The 21,270-nt window shown below is 35.9% G+C and overlaps 1 protein-coding gene across 5 annotated transcripts in view; it reads left to right on the top strand.

Annotated features, from left to right (window-relative positions):
* Positions 1-21,270, top strand: part of ARFGEF1 (ADP ribosylation factor guanine nucleotide exchange factor 1) — a 144,946-nt gene that overhangs the window by 63,876 nt on the left and 59,800 nt on the right. For all 5 annotated transcript variants that reach the window (XM_009213136.3, XM_021942403.2, XM_031669602.1 and 2 more), the window contains 10 exons: positions 402-577; positions 1,748-1,881; positions 5,933-6,167; positions 10,420-10,519; positions 10,635-10,774; positions 10,891-10,999; positions 11,668-11,869; positions 17,871-17,982; positions 19,519-19,724; positions 19,967-20,051. In XM_009213136.3, the coding sequence (XP_009211400.1) occupies positions 402-577; positions 1,748-1,881; positions 5,933-6,167; positions 10,420-10,519; positions 10,635-10,774; positions 10,891-10,999; positions 11,668-11,869; positions 17,871-17,982; positions 19,519-19,724; positions 19,967-20,051 (1,499 nt within the window). The remainder of the gene's footprint in view (positions 1-401; positions 578-1,747; positions 1,882-5,932; positions 6,168-10,419; positions 10,520-10,634; positions 10,775-10,890; positions 11,000-11,667; positions 11,870-17,870; positions 17,983-19,518; positions 19,725-19,966; positions 20,052-21,270) is intronic.

Raw genomic sequence — 21,270 nt, 5'->3', positions numbered from 1 at the left:
ATAATAAAGAAACCTATTTCCCAGCATTTCCTGAACTAATTTGACAATGAGATATTTTTTCGAGGAATTTGTGTTCACATCTCAAGTCATTAGCATTCATCAAAACCCAGTTCAGTAAATGCTAATATAGACTAAAAGTAAGCTTCTGTTTTGGCACATCCTGGTTAGCCTTTCATCAGCTAAGTGTGTTTCATTGCCAGAGCAACTTAAGGATTGTATTTGGAAGTATGCCAGATGCATACTTATTTAGTAGTAAGTATGCTAACCTTTAAATGGTGCCAATACATATTTTACTTCACATTGCTTTCCTGCCACTGTTTCATTTTAAGTACTGTATGCTTTTAAAATACACTTTGGTTAAGTCAGATATATTTGCATGGTTTTTATTCTTATCATTTTAGATATGGGAGAAGGGACTGCTATAAATGCAAGCGCAGATGGCAACATTGGAACGATAGAGGATGGTAGTGACAGTGAAAATATTCAAGCAAATGGAATTCCAGGAACACCAATTTCTGTTGCATATACACCATCCTTACCTGATGATAGATTGTCAGTCTCTTCCAATGATACTCAGGTATAAATGGAGGGGTGGGGAGGGGGAGAAATCCTGTTAATCTTACAAATTTATAGGCTGCCAGCACCTTGTCATGAGTATTTTCAGCTGATGCTGCTGCCTGATTTTATTTAGTTTGGGGAAATAAGACAATTGGGTTTTTTTTTTTCCTTCATTTATATAAATTACAGCGATTTTTTTCCCCTTCATATTTTGATAGTTATATTTCCAACTTTAAGGTATGTCTCATCTATATTTACATCTTCTCCACACCCATCTACGAATTGAATTAACATTTAATAAGAACATTCTTATTACATATTCACAAGATAATTCCGGAATGGGTGGAATATTCCTAATCTGAAATTCAAAATGCTCCAAATCCAAAACTTTTTGAGTGCCAAGATGACACTCAAAGGTCATACACAAAGGAAATGCTTATTGGAGAATTCCACATTTTGGATTTTGGGGTTAGTATGCTCAATCGGTATAATGCAGATAGTCCAAAATCCAAAAAAATCTGAAACCCAAAACACTTCTGGTCCCAAGCATTTCAGGTAACTCAACCTGTGTTGCATGGTGAGAAAACTTTTAGAAATTTAGGGAACTTCACCTTAACCTTTGTTTAGGGCTGCAAAGAAATCAGTACCTTGGTAATGACAGGTTCTTTTCCTCCTTCCTACCCTATATTCTGTGTGTAAAAATCTGCCTTTTTAGGTAAAGGAGTCAGTCCTACACTAAGTGTCCCATATTTAGGAGTAGGTTTTCTTGACTTGGTTGACCTTCAGTTTATGTTTGCCCACAGTAAGACAAAAAATAAAATAGGACAAAAGCATGAAACAGTCAATGACAGGTAGTATGGAGTATAATTTAGTCTTTGGATAGGATCTTGTCAGGCATGATGTATCAGTTTTTTTGTCAGTAATAGTATGAGCTGAGTAAATTTTAAGAGTTTATTTGGTTTATTCATAGGGAATATTTTTAAAGTGCATTTTTAAAGGTATTTATTGTTGGGTGTGGTCCGTGGAGTATAAAAGAAAAACAATGTGGCAGATTCCCTCATCTGGTTCCCCTTCCAATAGTGGGGGAATCTCCACCTGTTAGTGAATTGAATGAAATACAGTAGAAGGCTGAAATGATTTTACACTGGCAAATATCTCTAAAATTTTCATGGTGTGTTAACTTGTTTAGGAATCTGGAAATTCTTCAGGACCTTCACCTGGTGCTAAGTTTTCCCACATTTTACAAAAGGATGCCTTTCTAGTATTCAGGTCATTGTGTAAACTGTCAATGAAACCACTGTCAGATGGACCGCCAGATCCAAAGTAAGTTATTAACTGTTTTGCCTGACAAATAGAGGTTTTTAGGCTTGAAAGTTACTGTTAAGGTAATGTTTGGATTTTCTTTTGTTCTTTTTGTCCTATAGAACCATAAAAAAAATTGGGTGGAGGGGAGGTATTTTACGTTTAAGAAAAAAGTATTGAAAAACAATTCAAAACTGCTGGAGTAGATAACTTACACTATTTCCTAAAGGGTATGTGACTTATACTATTTTCTAAAAACAAAAAGTTTCAACATTGCTGGAATAGATAACTTATGCTATTTCCTAAAGGGTATGACAGCATTCTAGAATAGTGCCTGGTGCATAGGAGAGGCTCAGTAAGTGTTATCAAATGAATGAATTAGTGAATTCTTATTTCCATATAAGTAACTTTGGAGCTAATGTAACCCTGTATCCCAGTCCTAGGTTTCTAAAAACTGCCAGTCAAAAGGTAATAAAACCTAAAAGATCTTAAAAGTTGTAATGAAAGATAATGCATATTCATTAAGGTCTGACAAAATGCCCTAGGATGACATCTTTCTCTATTGGGATCAGGAAGAACTTTGAGTTAGGAGCCACTTGTCTAATTTTCATGAAATATGTTAGATTAAACCCTAGGAAAGTGCCATTTTTGTAAGTCGTAAATGGTCAGGTATCTGTCATATGATTCAAATGTAACTAACTACTCTTGAGATTGAGTTTGGAAGTTACATGAGTTGCCCGCCTCTCTAATACTGCAGCATGATGTATTGCAGTATGACAATTTTAGAACTTTCTGGAGAAAGAAACCTTGGAGCAGACCATAACTTTAAGAAAGGGATATTGAAATAGAGATGTAAGGCAACAGTACTTCAATTAAAAAAAATTCTATAGAGTGTTTCAGTTTCTAAGTGCCAACTGAGCAGACCAGAGACAGTTGCTGTGAAAACTTCATACATGGGGCTGGAAACTCCATTTGTTATATTTGTTTAATTTTGTCAGATTGTACCAGTTCAGGGAGAAACATCCTTTAGACCCAGAAGCCTAAAATCATAAAATCTCTTTTAAGACCCAAACCCTAAGTGAGAAATGAACATTCAAAAATCTCATTAAAAAATCGACAGTTTTGAATTTTAAAAAGTCTCATTCAAAAATCAGCAGTTTTAACATCTCATTCTGAATCAGTGAAGACCTACTTTAAGAAAGAGATAAGATTTGGTATTATTGCTGAAGGCCATTTTTGCCATGCTTTAAAAATATTATTGACCATTAAAGCCTCAGATGCTTTTTTCCAAATCAAATGTAAAAATTGTGATTTGAAAGAATGCTAGAAACAGAAAAGAAGAAATTCTTTAAAATGCTGACAATGAAAAGGACACAAAGGAAAGTAATATGAATTTTGAGGAGTACTTGGGGTAGGGAAGAGTTTATCCCTGAAAAAAGAGTGATCTGGTTTTGAAAAGATGCAATCTTTAATGTTACAAAGGATTCTTATGAGGAATAATGTAAATTAACAAGCCTTATACTTAGTGGGTTTAAACCAAATATTAGGAAATTTTGTTTGAAGACCTTGTTGACTTGACTATCAGGGTCGTTAAACAATGGAATTGAATACTGAATACACCCTTAGAAGCTATTCTTTTTCCAAAAGAATGTGTAGTTTTCTGTCTTTAATGATTTTTTTTTCTTTTTTGGCCAAAAGTCAAGCTTTTGTAGTTACATAACTTTCTTTTTTTTTTTTTTTTTTTTTTGTCTTTGCTCCCCTTTATATTTTCTGGTCTTGCTAAAATGATGATCCAGGAAATGTTCTTATTTAAGCCTGAATCATAATTTGAAACTACCCCATGAAAAACTGCAGACCTGATATTTCCAGCCTCTTTTGCCTTTCAGAAGTATAACTTATTGTGTCATAAGACAGTTGTCTAATCATTTTTTCATTCATTATTGCCGTGTACACAGTAGGTATTTAATAAATGGATGAATACAAGAATAAATCCATTTTTTTATAGCATGTACAGTATACAAGATATTTTATTAAATGGGAATACAAATATAAAACATACTTAGAACAAACATTGTTATAGAATGGTAAGCTGCAGGATTTAATTACAATAGGAATTGAGCATAATAGGTGATAAATGTGAGCTAGAATAGGAAGTAGTATTTAAGCCTTGGAAGACTAGAACAGGGAGGGGAGATGGTGGGTTAATTTGTAGTTCCCTGTAGCTATTTGAAGTCTTAGTTCTCGCTGTCTCTAACTTGATTTGTCTAAGCATTTTTTTGGTAATTATGTATTTGCTGCACATATTTTTAGATTCAAAGGAAGATTCAGGGCAATGGCCATCTTAGAAACATGACTGTGTAATAATGAGCCATAATATTATTGGCTTCAGTTTTATTTCAGAGAAAGTAGTATTTTTTTGTGATACCCATTTACGTGAAATTAGCAATTCCTTATTAGATTTATGTAGCTTCTTGAATTACTTGACACTTATAACCATAAAATTTTTCAGGTGGAAATCAAGGGCAGTTAAGTTTACTATATAGTGTAAATATGACTGAAAGTAGCATTTGGGCTACTTTTTTTTTTTTTTTTTTTTGAAAAAGAACCATCTGCTAGAGCATTTTGGTGTGTTCTGCATTTGAAATGTTGCCCGGGATCAATGTCCTTGGTCTGTTGGGCTTAAGAGATCAGTTTCAATGGAAGGAAAATTGTGTTTGCAAAATCAAATAATTAAAACACTAGGTAGTGATCAGAAGCATGCCACAGTATATTGACTGGGAAAAAAATTAAAAATTTTAAGCCAAAAACTACTTTTTCAGCTTTTCATTACAAAATTATTTAGAATAAGTTGCTAAGCTATTTTAAGTTTGTATTTTTATTTTATTTTATTATTATTTTTTGTACACGGAGTCTCACTCTGTCACCCAGGCTGGAGTACAGTGGTGTGATCTCAGCTCACTGCAACCTCCACCTCCCAGGTTCAAGTGATTCTCCTGTCTCAGCTTCCTGAGTAGCTGGGATTACAGGTGCCCACCACCACACTTGGCTAATTTTGTATTTTTAGTAGTGACGGGGTTTCACCATGTTGGCCAGGCTGGTCTCAAATTCCTGACCTCAAGTGATCCACCTGCCTCAGCCTCCCAAAGTGCTGGGATTACAGGCATGAGCCACCATGCCTGGCCTTAAAGTTTTTAATTGTTCTGAATACCTCTATATTTATTTCAAAAGAAAAAAAAATCTTTAAATGGTTACTGAAAAAGTAAGCTTGAATTAGTGCTGTCACTTGTTAATGCAACCAAAACTTTTTTATTAGTTGTTTAGGATTTCTGAGTAGCATAAGCAGAAAAAAGTCCATTGGAACGGTTGTGTATTAATATTAAATATGGCATTTAATCTGAGAAGTTGCTGATGATTTGTAAGGAGAAGAATGGTTGTGAAAGAAAGGAACACAGCATATATCTTCACATGGTTTTTTTTCTTTTCCAGTAAAACAATGGGTTGATGTTAAATATTTGTGAATATTTTTTTTCTTTTTAAAAAGTTTGTGGGCTGGGCGCAGTGGCTCACGCCTGTAATCCCAGCACTTTGCGGGGCCGAGGTGGGTGGATCACGAGGTCAGAAGATCAAGACCATCTTGACTAACACTGTGAAACCCCATCTCTACTAAAAATACAAAAAATTAGCTGGGTGTGGTGGTGGGCACCTGTAGTCCCAGCTACCTGGGAGGCTGAGGCAGAAGAATCACTTGAACCCGGGAGTTGGAGGTTGTAATGAGCTGAGATCACTGCACTCCAGCCTTGGTGACAGAGCAAGACTCTGTCTCAAAATAAATAAATAAATTTTAAAAGTTTGTGAAATTATAAATACATGGTTCAAGGGAACATCAGTGAAAGCACCTGTTGTTAGTGGCTGAGTTGTTCATGTACTATACTTTTTTTATGTTATAGAATTTTCTCTTCCTCTCCATTTACAAAGTTTATGAAATGTGTATCTGGAAATATTTTTGGAACAACTTGTTATTACTATAATGCCAACCTTGTTCATATATTGTGCCTTCTTTTTTACATTTTAGGTCTCATGAACTCCGATCCAAGATTCTTTCATTGCAGTTACTTCTATCCATTCTGCAGAATGCAGGACCTGTTTTCAGGACAAATGAGATGTTTATTAATGCTATTAAGCAGTATCTTTGTGTTGCACTCTCAAAAAATGGAGTCTCTTCTGTTCCAGAGGTTTTCGAGCTTTCTCTTTCTATATTTCTTACTTTGTTGTCAAATTTCAAAACACATCTGAAGATGCAAATTGAGGTACGTTTTGCATTTAGGCATTGAAATATAATATTACTATTGGATATTTCATTTGTTTCACATTAAATCAGATTTGAATACACTGGAAAGGTCTCCAGAATGTGAAATAATTTTTGTATATTGCCATGCACTTCTGTTTTTTCATTCACCTGTTCAACTAACATGTGCCAACGAAGTACTAGGCACTGGATAAGCACTAAGAATGCAAAATGAAATAAGATGCAGCTGCTGTCCTCAAGGAACTTGTACTAGTTGAATAAATGGTTCTTGCTCTCTTGAATTAATTTGGTCCTCACAATAGCTTTGCCATTGTCTATGTGGTATATTATAATACTTCTGTTTATCTTAAAAGAAAGTTCCAAATATATACTGCATCGCCATTATTTTAAACCATTTATAAGTATTAGGCATTTTAAAAGATGTGATTGAGGGGCATTATATTTTGGGGTTCTGTTTTAGGATATTTGAAAAAAATTAATATTTGCTTTGTACTTTTTTTTTTTAATGTATATATTCCTAAAGTTTTCTCCCAGGATCTTTGGAAATAGAATAACAATCATGTGGTTCTAAAATATTGTCAGAGAATTAGAAGAACTAAATTAGGGATTTTTTCAATCGTGTCTGCATGTGTTGTGCAAGTGTACCAGTTTCTTTCTTTCTTTCTTTTTTTTTTTTTTGGAGATGGAGTTTCCCTCTTGTTGCCCAGGCTGGAGTGTAGTGGCGCGATCCCCACTCACCACAACCTCCGCCTACTGAGTTCAAGTGATTCTCCTGCCTCAGCCTCCTGAGTAGCTGGGATTACAGGCGTGTGCCACCATTCCTGGATAATTTTGTATTTTTAGTAGAGACGGGGTTTCTCCATATTGGTCATGTTGGTCTCAAACTCCCGACCTCAGGTGATCTGCCTGCATCTGCCTTCCAAAGTGCTGGGATTATAGGCGTGAGCCACTGCACCCGGCCTTAAGTGGTTTTTTTTTTTGGAAGGTGTACCAGTTTCTGATTTTTTTGTTTTCATCTTCAAATAAAACTTAAAATAGTTCTTATGTTTTACCAATTTAATGAATGCTTTTTTCAATTTGTTATTTGTTGAAATGTTGTTTTGGTTGTGATGTTGTATGTTTTAAAAATACTCATTTTTATGTTGTCAGTTTTTACCTTCATATTATGTTTGATATACAGGTTATATTTTAATTTTTGTTTATTTTATATTTAATCCTAACTCAAGACTCATAATTCACTAGCTTGATAGAAAGGATAAATTATTTTTCCAGAATTTCACGATGGCTAAAATAGTGATATTATCCTTTAATGTTAATGTTCTGTTATAGCTATCAAGATTGATTTAGAACATTGTTACGAGAATGAAACAGAATTAGGCCTTGGCATTTTAAGTGAAAAGCTTTTTAATTTGGGCCATAGTTTTGGACAGGAAACCATTTTTGGTGCCTATATGATATGTGATGTCAAGTTTTAAGAGTTTGCCATATGTCTGTTAAAATGATACAAGGCATTTAACTAGGAAGAGTTGCCATTTTTAGATCGTTTTTTCCCCCATTATCTGTAGGAACTACAAATAAAAGACAGGTAAAAAACGTTTGGAACTTTTGCTTTTGTAAAAAAACCAGAAGTCTTCCATTTGATGATGAGACATTTAAGTTGGCATTAGAAAATTTTGTAATACTTTATGTAGCCAATTACAGATTTTTTTGGACACTGAGATTCTGCTTTTGTAGGTACTGTTTACAGATCTAGATATCAAAAATTATTTACGTTGAGATTACTATTTTTGCACAGCAAATTTGACTTGGCAAAAATGAATTTGAAAGGAAAAACTTTAAGAAATTTCTTGTCAATTTGTAGATGGTAGATTCTCATTACAAAATTATTGTAATATTCTAATTTTTAAAATTTAGGTTTATTTCACTCCTTACTGTCCCTCGGGGGGAGATAATGAGGATAAAATGAGATAAATATAGATATACTTTCAAAAATGTTAAACACACTCAAATTAAAAATGAGTTGAACGCCAGGTACAGTGGCTCATGCCTGTAATCCCAGCACTTTGGGAGGCCGAGGCGGGTGGATCACCTGAGGTCGGGAGTTTGAGACTAGCCTGACCAACATGGAGAAACTCCATCTCTACTAAAAATACAAAATTAGCCGGGTGTGGTGGTGAATGCCTGTAATCCCAGCTGCTTGGGAGGCTGAGACAGGACAATCGCTTGAACCTGGGAGGCGGAGGTTGCAGTGAGCCAAGATCGTGCCATTGCACTCCAGCCTGGTCAACAAGAGTGAAACTCCGTCTCAAAAAACAAAACAAAACAAAACAAAAACACCTGAACGTGGAGAAAGCCCAGCTATGAAAACCTAAATTTGCAAAACAAAATTAAGATTGTTGTTACATGAAGATTCATTTTATGAGAATATTCACTTCAGAGTTTCTGTGATGTGATTTTTTCATGGGCCTTAAATTATATATCTATTCCAGAAGAAACAGTTTATGTACAACTTTTCAGGAAAACATATGTGAAGACAGCATACTTAAGACAGAGCTGTTGTTCCACATACATACATTATAGGTGCTCAATAAATCATTAAAAGGTTGATTTTTTTAGAGCCCCTATTATGATAGGCATAGTATCTTATATTACGGCAATAGGCTTTTGCTTATTAGTGCAATTTGATAAACCGTAGATAACAGCTAAAATTTTTTCTTTCCTCTCTCTTCCAGTCTATGTTATTTATTTCGTTAATCAGAGAATCCCAAAAGTTTTTGATTCATGACACTGTTAGAGTCTGACTTTTCATGAAAGTTGCACTTAGGCCAGAGGAATACCTCCAGTTCTATGTTCTATTTATTAAGCAGGCAGGGCCAAACAACTTAATGGATATTTGTCTTCACAGCCTACTATCTATTTCAAAGACAATAGTCTGCATAAAGTAAAAGAAAAATAATGTTTTTATTTTATTCTTAACCACACTTACTTACCACTGGGATGTGTGTGCCTATTACAGACTGCACACAGCTTCTTAGATCTTGGAATTGAACACTGTCCCCCTCATTCCTGTACTTCATTGATTTTCTTTCAGTACTTGGTTTTTTGTCATAGCAATGACCAAAACCCAGCTTTGCAGAGATAATGATGTCATTGAAGGGAATGTAGTGTTATCTAATTGAAACCATGAGCAGTCTTTCGAGGTATCCAACAGATGTATCTCCCTCTGAATTTTGCCTCAGAATTTTTTCATGGCACCCTCATGAGTTTGCTACAGCATTCTGGGGTACCCTGATGCAGTTTTTAGGAATTATGGCCATGTTGCCATAAATATTTATTGAACACCTACTATGTGCCCTGCAATGTGGACGTGATTCTTATCAAGAAAGACCTGGTCATTACTGTCTTCAAGCTTACAGTCTATAGGAGATACTGATATTAAATAAGTAAATAGAAGTCTGCTGAGTTTTGTGAGAGAAAATCACATTACAGGGGTACCTAATCCAGTTAGGGGGAGATACTATAAATGTGATTTTCTGGATTCATAGTGCATATGTTTCATAAATGTTAACATGTTTTTTTTTCAGTCATTCCTTCTTAAAGTCACTTTTATAGAATACATTTAAATGTGAAAATTCTTATCTGTTAAATTGAAATTTATCTCATTAGGTTGATTAACTCATTGCTTGATTATTTGGTGTAAAGAGTAGTGAGAAATAGTTCACATGTAGTTTTCAAACAGTAGAGATTTTCACTTTCGTGAGTAATTAGAAAAATAAAACCGTATGAGACTTAGATTGTTTTTATTGTGTTCATTAGAGTACCAGTTACATTTAAATCTATGAACAGTTAGGCCTCGCAGTACTAGAATGTCTCTGAAAAATATAACTGATGAACAGAAGTATAAATTATGCTTTTCGAGGGGGATTAAAAAAGCATAAGTTATATTCTGTAAAAGGGTTCAAGAAATTATCACCTGGAGGAACTCTAAATCTTTGCATATTTCTTTTGTAGCAGCTCTGTTGAGAACAAAATACAACAGTGTGAATTGCAGTACTGATAACTAGAAGGGCAAGTTTAAGTCACTTACCCAAGATATTTTAGTCCTGAGGTTTCAGAGATGGAACTCAAAAGGAGTTGAACTCCATAGGAGCCTGGGTGCTAATATCTGCTCTACAGCTTTGGGATGTTTAAAAAGGGATCACACATATGAATTATAAACAATATTTTAAACAGAAGTTTTCTCCTAATCACAGGTGTTCTTTAAAGAAATTTTCTTATACATTTTGGAAACTTCTACCAGCTCATTTGATCACAAATGGATGGTTATTCAAACACTGACGAGGATTTGTGCAGGTATTTTAAATTACCCTCCTTTTTACTATCCCTTTCTTATTATTAGATATTTAAAAGGCCAAATGTACTCACATCCTAGATGTACTTTGTTGAAATTAATGTTATATTGTTACAGATGCTCAGAGTGTAGTGGATATTTATGTAAACTATGACTGTGACTTAAATGCGGCCAATATATTTGAAAGACTAGTAAATGATCTATCAAAAATTGCTCAAGGAAGGGGCAGTCAAGAACTTGGTATGAGTAATGTTCAGGTAAGAACTTTAAAAACATTTTCAAATTTAAACTTTACCAGGAAAGAGTCATGTATTTTCCTTAAAAGACCTTTTTTAAAAAAAAAAAAAAAATGTATTTTTGAATTACTTTGTAGGAATTGAGCCTGAGGAAAAAAGGTTTAGAATGCTTAGTGTCGATTTTGAAGTGTATGGTTGAATGGAGTAAGGATCAGTATGTGAATCCCAACTCTCAGACAACTCTTGGTAAGGTGATATTTTGAGTTGTAATTCTTTGTCATTTTAAGTGAATAATACTTTGCAGGATAGTTGCAGATGCTGTTAAACCAATTTCATGACATATTTATTCATTTAACTGATGAGGAAGCATTCTCTGTGAGTTAAATAACTAGCTTTAAAATTGTGAAAGTTTTAACTTTAATTATCCAAGCTATTTTTTTCTGAATCTTCTTAGAAATATTTTGATTATGTAAAATGAAGCATATTTATGCAACTTTCTTGTATTATAATTATAGAGGAAACGTATAAAAGGCAGTATGTTTTAAGAAGGTTGAATTGTTCATCTGTGTTTGATGTTTACCCTCACTCAGAGAAAAACTCATAGCTGCAGGGCTACACTGGTGTTATCGAAAACAATTCCTCATGAGGAATGAGCTGAGAGCAGAAATCCAGTGGATACTCAGCACTGCAACTGCAAAAAGAACTCCTCCTAATGGTGCAGACTATACACGTACAAATTACAGTGTGTTTTAATATCAAAGTATGTTGTTTATTATGTTTCCTAATAGTTATTTTGTATTAAATAGATATCTAAGCGACATTGAAATGCCTTGCCTTATTCAAGAATTTGTTTGCCCTTACACTTTTTTTTTTCTTTGATAGAATAATGTACTCTATCAATTTTCTTCTTTCAGGTCAGGAAAAACCCTCAGAGCAAGAGATGAGTGAAATCAAACACCCTGAGACAATAAACAGATATGGAAGTTTAAATTCTCTGGAGTCAACATCATCATCAGGAATAGGCAGCTACAGTACACAGATGTCTGGCACCGATAATCCAGAACAATTTGAGGTCCTAAAGCAACAAAAAGAAATAATAGAACAAGGAATAGATTTGTAAGTGTCACAGCTTAAGGAGAAATGTTACTGAGTATCTCTCTGCCAGTATGGTGCCACCCCTGCCGTGGGTTTATCACCTTATAATGAGTAAAATGGAGGATAGTTCTCATGGATCTAATTCACGAGGCTCCTATTCAGCCCCCCATGTTCATTGCAGTCTAGCCCAACTAGATTCCTGTAATGCCCAACCACTCTTGTCATATAAATTAATTTGTCACCATATTATAAGTGCTGTTGATGAGTAACATCTGTGCAATTTTGCATTGTTTAGCTCATTATGAAATCCTCCATTATATTTTCTAATCATGTGACAACTCAAAACATTTAAAATATGAAACTTCTAATAGCTATCGGTACTCCTTTATAGGTTTTACATTTTTTCCTGCTGGGTTACAATTGTACTACTCTTGTTATTGATTTCATTTTTATATGTTGATAAGGTGATCACCTCTCTTTCCAGCCTGGCTAGTGTACCAGATCCTAATCTTGTGAAATCAGTTTTCCCACTAAGCTTTGTGATACCTGCCTGCTTCTGGACTATTTCCTTTGTGAATACCACCATGCTGCCTTCCTTTCTCTTGTTGGCCATCTCTTTTTTCAAAGAGATGCCATAAGGAAAAATGAAATTGCTTGCTGTCTCCATGAATCTAACTATTACAAACTTAAAAATTCCCGTGTGTTCTTACTTGGTTTGCTACTTCTGTAAAGCATTTCTTCCTGATACTTAAGCAGTGCCTTTTTGTGAATGTTCGGGTGTCTTTTTTCTCCAGTGTTAATATGAAAAACAGTTCAACAAAAATTTACATATATTCTATTTTAAAATTACAAAATCTTACAAAATTGCCTCAGGAAATAGCTGTCACTACTGCATTAATTCTAATTGTTCGGTCAGTATTTATTAAAGTCTCATCTGTTCCAGATATTATGCAAGGTCCTGGGGAAACTAGATACATGGAACAGCCCTTCCTTCTGAGGGGCTCTTGGTCTAGTATGTGTAAACAAATATGCGTATTAAAATGCTGCTGGTCACCCAGCAAACACATATTTGGTACTTGGGACTATTGCCAAGCACCATGAAGGCACTGGTGCTTGGATTCAAGATTACAGTTTAAACATGAGCAGTTTTTAAAAATAGTACTGTGTAAGGTTTATAAAAGTGTCATACAGAGTAAGTACTGCCAAGGTGCTTATTTTGAAATACTTGAGAAATGAGAAGGAGTAATCAGAGGGCTTCAAAGTGGAAGTCTCCCAGTCCTTCTCTCAGCAGCTGGACTTGCTTTCTGCTTAATACAGCTATTGATGAGAATGCTTTCATGGAGCTGTATTCCTAGTATACTTGTCTACAACTGTTTCATGACACCAGTCTATCCTGTTTGTCTCCTACCTTTTTGACTATGCCATCTCAGTCTTACGGGCTGTTTTTTTCTTTCTTCCTGCATGCATCTTAGCATTGCCAGGTTTCTGTTCCTCAGCCCTTTTCCAACATCAACCCCTTAGTTCTCCTACGAAAACAAAAGACAAATAGAAAAGCCTGTTATTTTTGTATTTCTTATTTATGGTAGTAACCCCAGCATGCTACCAAATTTATAAGCTAAAATCCTGGGAATTAGCTTAGATTTTCCCCTCATAGGATTAGATTCTCGAATCTAATCTGTCACTAAGTCCTGGTGATTCTACTTCCTGATATCCCTGCAATCTGTTCTCTTTTCTCAATCTCCCACCACTAGTCTTGCAAATCAAATCATCATTATTTATTTCCTCAACTAGTATAATCTTTCAATTGGCTTACCTTTTTCTTTGGTTTTGTTCATTCTTCAGTCTTTTCTCACACTTAACTAGAGTAACCTTTCTTGAATGAAAGTCTGTTTTTTCGCTGTCTTAGAGAATAAAACCAAAGCTTCTTTGATTGTATGATAATACCTTCATGATTTGGATCTGCTGGACTCTAAGCTTCATTTCCTGCCACTTTTCTATCTCATCTCACTTTCCAACAATGCAGAACTATTTATTATATAATACTGTCTTGTGCTTTTGTGTTTTAGTATGGCCTCCTCCTCTCTGGGATGTTTTTTCTTATTGTTTATAAAAGATATAATTGTTCTTCAGAATAGTTCCACGGTCACCTTTCCCAGGAGATATATTATGACCATCTAAGTTAGTTACTTCTACTGTGTTATTTTCTTACCTTTTGAATACATCTGTTTGTCACAGTTTTACTATTATAATTATTTAAAATTGTGTTTCTTCCTGTAAGTGAGTACTTCTAGGGGTGGTGGGGGAAGGGTTATGTTTAGCTTAGTGAAAAGTGTTTCATTTTATGAATGTTAAGTGGTTATGGTTAGATGAGAACTTGACAAGGGAACCTTTGGGAAGACAGAATCAGGAAGACCATCCCAGATTGAGAGAATGGCATGTGCAGCAGCAGAGGAAAGGGAGGACATCTGAGCACTTGTTCAGCATGGCAGGGCAGAGTGGAGGGGGAATAACAGGAGGTAAGATGAGAGCATTGAGTCGGATCTAAATTACAGAAGGCCTTATTCTCCATGTAAAGGACTTTTTGTCTTGTTCCTCTTGGCACTAGCATGCTAGTGAAGGACTTTAAGCAGAGGAGTAGCATCATCAGATTTCTGTTTTGTAAATAGGACTTTGCAGGCAGCCTGAAGGGTGCATTAGAATATGGGCAACATGAGATGATAGGGAGACCATTTAAGAACTCTTGCAATAGCCCAAATGACAGGTGTTGGAGCACCAAAGTAACGAAAGTAGGGAGTAAATGATCTGTAAACAAAGAGGTAACATTTGAATTGTATCTTTAAGCCTGAGGGAGACTCCCCTGTGAATGGAGCAGATAAAAGACAAGCAGAGGAAATAGACTCTGAAAATAGACTTAGGGAATGGGAGCAGAGGAAGGAGAAGGGAGTGAGAGAGAATCTGGAGCTATAAATGAGAAAGGTTTTGTGTGGTCTAATTAATTTGGACAAATGAGCCAAGATTACTTGAAGATTAAGGGAGAATGTGTATTCGGAGTACCTCAGAGATACTGTGGGTTCAGTTCCATACCACAGCAGTGAAGTAAATATTGCAATATAGTGAGTCACACAATTTTTTTGATTTCTTAGTGCATTAAAGTTACGTTTATATTGTACTATACTGTCTATTAACCTGCAATCCCCTTATGTCTAAAAAACAATACACACATTAATTTAAAAATACTTTATTGCTGAAAAATACTAGTAACCATCTGAGCTTTCAATGAGTTGTAATCTTTTTGTTGTAGAGTGTCTTATCTCAGTGTTGATGGCTGCTGACTCATCAGGGTAGTGGTGGCTGAAAGTTGGAGTAACTGTGGTAATTTCTTAAAATAAGACAACAGTGAAGTTTGCTGCCTTGATAGTCTCTTCCATTCACAAAAGATTTCTCTGTAGCATGTAATGCTGTTTGTTAGTATTTACCTACAGTAATATGTCTTTCAAAATTGGAGTCTGTCCTCTCAAAATCTGCTGTAATTTTATGAACTGAATTTATGGAATATTCTAAATCTCTAATTTTCTTTCCACTAGTGTTCACAGCATCTTCACCAGTAGTAGATTCCATCTCAAGAAATCACTGTTTTCACTTGTCTGTAAGAAGCAGCTACTCATATGTTAAAGTTTGATCATAAGGCTACAGCAATTCAGTGTCATCTTCACACTTTACTTCTAGGTCTCTTGTTACTTTTACCACGTCTGCAGTTACTTCCTCCACTGATGTCTTGGACTCCTCAAAATCTTCCATAAGGGTTAGAGTCAGCTTCTTCCCAACTCCTATTGATGTTGGTGTTTTTACCCCTCGCAAGAGTCACAAATGTTCTTAATGGCATCTAGAACAGTGAATCCTTTCCAGAAGGTTTTCAATTTACTTTTCCCAGTTTCAGTAGAAGTATCTCTCTACATGGCAGCTATAGCCTTATGAAATGTATTTCTTTCTAGACTTGAAAGTTAGCCAGGCATGGTAGCTTACACCTGTAATCCCAGCTACTCATGAGGCTTGAGGCCAGGAGTTCAAGATCAGTGTGCGCAATGTAGCAATACCCCATTTCTTTAAAAAAAAAAAAAAGACTTGAAATTCAGAGTTACTCTTGAGGAAAGGGCACAGTGGCTCATGCCTCTGTAATCCCAGCTTTGGGAAGCCAAGGTGGGAAGATCAGTTTAGTCCAGGAGTTTGAGATCAACCTGGACAGCATAGCGAGACTACATTTCTACAAAAACAAAGTCACTCTTTCATCCAAGGGCTGCAGAATGGGTATTGTGTTAGCAGGCATGAAAGCAACATTAATCTCATTGCACATTTCCGTCAGAGCTCTTGGGTGATCAGGTGCATTGTCAATGAACAGTAATCTCTTAAAAGGAATCTTTTCTTTGAAGCAGTAGGTCTCAACAGTGGGCTTCAAATATTCAGTCATCTGAATGGTGCTGTCATCCAGGCTTTGTTGTGCCATTTCTAGAGTGCAGGCAGAGTAGATTTAGCATGTAATTCTTAAGGACCCTGGGATCTTTGGAATTTTTAAATGAGCATTGACTTGTTAATGTCATCAGCTATATTAGCCCCCAAGAGAGCCAGTCTGTCCTTTGAAGCTTTGAAGCCAGGCATTAACTTCTCCTCTCTTGCTATGAAAGTCATAGATGGCATCTTCTTCCAATAGAAGAAAGACTGTTTTATCTATGTGGAAAATCTGTTGTTTAGTGTAACCACCTTCATAAATGATCATAGCTAGATCTTCTGGATAACTTGCTGCAGCTTCTCCATCAGCACTTGCTATCAGACCTTGTGCTTTTATGTTATGGAGACCGCTTCTTTCCTTAAATCTCATGATCCAACCTCTGCTAGCTTCCAGATTTTCTTCTGCAGCTTCATTACCTTTCTTAGCCTTATAGACTTGAAGAGAGTTGGGGCCTTTCTTGGCATTAGGCTTTGCCTTAAGGTAATGTTGTGACTCGTTTGATCTTCTTTTCATACATGAAAACCTTCTCCATATCAGCATTTAGGCTGTTTTGCTTTCCTACTTGTGTGTTCACTGGAGTGGCACTTTAAACTTCCATCAAGATCTTTTCCTTTGCATTCACAACTTCATTTGGCACAAGAGACCTAGCTTTCAGTAAGTCTTGGCTTTTGACATGCATTCCTCACTAAGCTCAGTCATTTCTAGTTTTTTATTTAAAGTGAGAGATGTGCGACTCTTCCTCCCACTTGAACACTTATTGTAGGGTTCTTAATTGGCCCAATTTCAGTATTTTTTTCTCTTGGAATAGGGAAGCCCAAGGAAAGGAAGAGAGATGAGGAACAACCAGTCAGTGGAGCAATCAGAACACATATGATTATTAAGTTTGCCATCTTATATGGGCGTGGTTTGTGTCACCCCAAAACAATTACAATAGCATCATCAAAGGTCACTGATCACAGGTCACAGTAACAGATACAATAATGAAAAAGTGTGAACTATTGTGAGAATTACCAAAATGTGACACAGATACAAAGTGAGCATGTGGTTTTGGAAAAATGGTACTGATAGACCTTCAATGCAGGGTTGCCACAAACCATGAATTTGTAAAAACCACATATCTTTGAAGTGCAATAAAATGAAGTATGCCTGTATGAGATATTTAGTATTCACAGCCTTACTCAAAGTTCGTCTATTACATGGCTTTCTCTCTAATAGTCTCTCTTAGTCTAATTTCCCACTGTCGATATGGATTTAAAAAACGCTTCATACTGTAACAAAAAGTCAGTGAAATGATAGTAATAAGGATGGCCTTCCATATGAGACTTACTTCTATAAAGAAAATAAAGAAAACTTGGCACAGTGTAATTATTTTGTATATTCATATACTGATTTGTATTAAATAAGCTGCTGTTTTTCTGGGTGCTATTAGAAAATTAATTTACTGTGGTTTAAGATCTTTTCAGGGACTACGAATGGTTTTCTATTTTTAATGTTCTTATTAACTTTAACATCATCTAGATTTAATAAGAAACCAAAGAGAGGAATACAGTACCTCCAAGAACAAGGGATGCTTGGCACCACACCTGAAGATATTGCCCAATTCTTACATCAAGAGGAAAGATTAGACTCTGTAAGAATACCATTTTCTTTCTAACCTTTTCTGTAAAATTCTTGGGATTTTTTTTTCTTTTTATTAGAGACAGGGTCTCGCTATATTGCCCAGGCTAGTTTTGAACTCCTGGGCTCAGGCAGTCCTCCTGCCTCAGCCTCCCAAAGTGGTGGGATTACAGGTGTGAGCCACCACGCCTGGCCCCTTTTCTGTAAAATTCTTTTTTAAGTTAATAATACATATTGTGACTCCTTTAAAATGCTTTCCTAAGTATAGAGGTAAGTAAAACATAAAGAATAACCTTGGTTGGCTGGGCACAGTGGCTCACGTGTGTAATTCCAGCACTTTGGGAGGCCGAGGCAGGTAGATCACCCGAGGTCAGGAGTTCGAGACCAGCCTGGCCAATGTGGCAAGACCTTGTCTCTAATAAAAATACAAAAAATTAGCTGGGTGTGGTGGTGGGCGCCTGTAATCCCAGCTACTCAGGAGGCTGAGGCAGGAGAGTCACTTGAACCCAGGAGGTGGAGGTTGCAGTGAGCCAAGGTTGCACCACTGCACTCCAGCATGGGCTACAGAGTGAGAGTCTGTCTCAAAAACAAACAAAAAGAATATTCTTGGTTATAAAATCATCTGTAATTGGCCCTCTGTAGCCATGAGTTCTGTATCCATGGATTCTACGTCTGTGGATTCAACCAACCACAAATTGAAAATATTCAGGGGGAATAATGGGTGATTGCATCTGTACTGAATGTGTACAAACTTTTTTCTTGTAGTTATTTCCTAAACAATGCAGAAAACCTATTTACATTATATATTATAAGTAATCTAGATATGGGAGTAGAATATATGGGAGGATGTGCATAGATTATATGCAAATACTATGCCATTTTTTATAAGGAACTTGAGCATCCATGGATTATCCATGCGGGGTCCTGGAACCAATCCCCCACTGATACTGAGTGATGACGTGTGTGTGTGTGTGTGTGTCTGTGTCTGTGTGTCTGTGTGTCTAAAATATAAATTCTGCTTTTTAAATTTTCTAAACAAAAGAATTTCCTGATACTTTTATGAAGGCAGTTAGTGTGTTTAACTTTAAGCTTTGTGTTTGAAATTGTTAACTCTGTAGTCAAAAGCCTGTGGATCTTAACGAAATTTTCTACTTTTTAAGTGACTGTGTGGCGAATGTAAACATCTCATGAAAATCTCAATTTCTGGCCAGGCACGGTGGCTCATGCCTGTAATCCCAGCACTTTGGGAGGCTCAGGCGGGTGGATTACCTGAGGTCAGGAGTTCAACACCAGCCTGAACAAGATAGTGAAACCCTGTCTCCACCAAAAATACAAAAAAAATTAGCTGGGCGCAGTAGCAGGTGCCTGTAATCCCAGCTACTTGAGGCTGAGGCAGGAGAATCGCTTGAACCTGGGGGCAGCAGTTGCAGTGAGCCGAGATTGCGCCACTGCACCCCAGCCTGGGCAATAGAGCAAGACTCCGTCTCAAAAAAAAAAAAAAAAAAGAAAGAAAAGAAAATATCAATTTCTATCTCTGTTTTTACTTTAGACTCAAGTGGGTGAGTTCCTGGGAGATAATGATAAATTTAACAAAGAAGTCATGTATGCATATGTGGACCAACATGACTTTTCAGGAAAAGACTTCGTTTCAGCCCTTCGTATGTTTCTAGAAGGATTTCGTCTTCCAGGGGAAGCTCAGAAAATCGATCGATTAATGGAAAAATTTGCTGCAAGATACCTAGAATGCAACCAAGGGTAAATAAGGTTCAAATGCTCATTGACTGACTGTTATATCCAAAACACCGTGCTAGGTAGCATCCAAGGATTTATAGATAATAGGACCTAATCTCCTGTTTAGAGAATTTAGATTGTCTACAATCTGGAAGTCATAAAACAAATCCATAAAAAATTATAATGTGAGATACTTAGAAAAATACAAATGCTATGGGATTTGATGTAAAACAGTACTTTATAACATGATAAATTTATTTTCCCAGACAAACTCTCTTTGCTAGTGCGGATACTGCTTATGTTTTGGCTTATTCAATTATCATGTTGACCACAGACCTTCACAGTCCACAGGTATGTCTTCTTTTAAGTCAGTTTTACAATAAGTGGTACAAAATAAATACATTATTCTGAATTCAGTAAGTAATAGTTGAAATTTTAGTTTTATTCAGTTAAACCAGTCACCATATTTGGGTATTTAATTTGGGGTGGTGAATGTTTTTCAAAAGCAACTTCTGGTAGTAATTAAAATCAGACTTTCAGTTATCTATAAAATGTGTCTGTATTTGTCATTCATGATTGACAATTGTATAAAGCTTAAGATAAATTTTAATCTAACAAGACGTTTATAGGTCTTATGTCTACTTGTCACAAGATGGAAAAACACTGTGTATAAACCATCTTTCTAAAAAATATAATGTTTCAGGCCAAGCGTGGTACCTAACACCTGTAATCCCAGCACTTTGGGTGGCCGAGACAGGTGGATCACATGAGTCCAGGAGTTAAGACCAGCCTGGGCAACATGATGAAACCCTGTCTCTACAAAATATGCATAAATTAGCTGGGCACTGTGGCATGTGCCTGTGGTCCCAACTACTTGGAGAGGGCTAAGGTGGGAGGATCACTTCAGCGTGGGAGGCACAAGTCATCCAGTGAGCTGAGATTGTGTCACTGCAGTCCATCCTGGGTGACAGAGGCAGACCGTGTCTCAAAAAAAGAAAAAAAAAGTTTCAAACTTCAACAGTAGAGGGATTAGTATAATGAACTCTAATGTACCCATTACCTGCCTTCCACAGTTATCAACTTATGGCCGGTCTTCTTGTATCTGTATCTCTTCCCTCCCCTAGATAATCTTGAAGCAGATCTCAGATATCATACCATTTCATCTGTATTTATCTCAGTATGTTTCTCTAAAAGAGAAGTACTCTAATTAAACATAACCATAATACCATCGTACCTAAAAAGTTAATCATAGTTTAAAGATACCTGATACCTAGAAATGTTCATTTCTTTTGCCTCATAAAGTTCATATTTCCTTCTTAAATATTAAAGAACTGTCACTTGATTTCTGATATCTACCAAAAAAGTTTGATTTTATAGTTTTAGTATTTTTTGCTTAGTTTCTAAAAACACACATTGACATCCTTGGGTAAAATTACCTTTATAAATTATTTGCAAGGATTTCTTAGTACTTCTAGGGGTAGGTATCTAATGATATTTGTTATTCTTAGGATGTAAAATAAATTACCTACTTTCTAGTCTGAGATGTATTGGAAAAATTAAAATTTATTTG

The sequence above is a fragment of the Papio anubis genome, chromosome 8 (assembly GCF_008728515.1).
Source record: "Papio anubis isolate 15944 chromosome 8, Panubis1.0, whole genome shotgun sequence".
Lineage (NCBI taxonomy): Eukaryota > Metazoa > Chordata > Mammalia > Primates > Cercopithecidae > Papio > Papio anubis.
The sequence above is the reverse complement of the archived record's forward strand: the minus strand, read 5'-3'. Positions and strand labels throughout refer to the sequence as shown.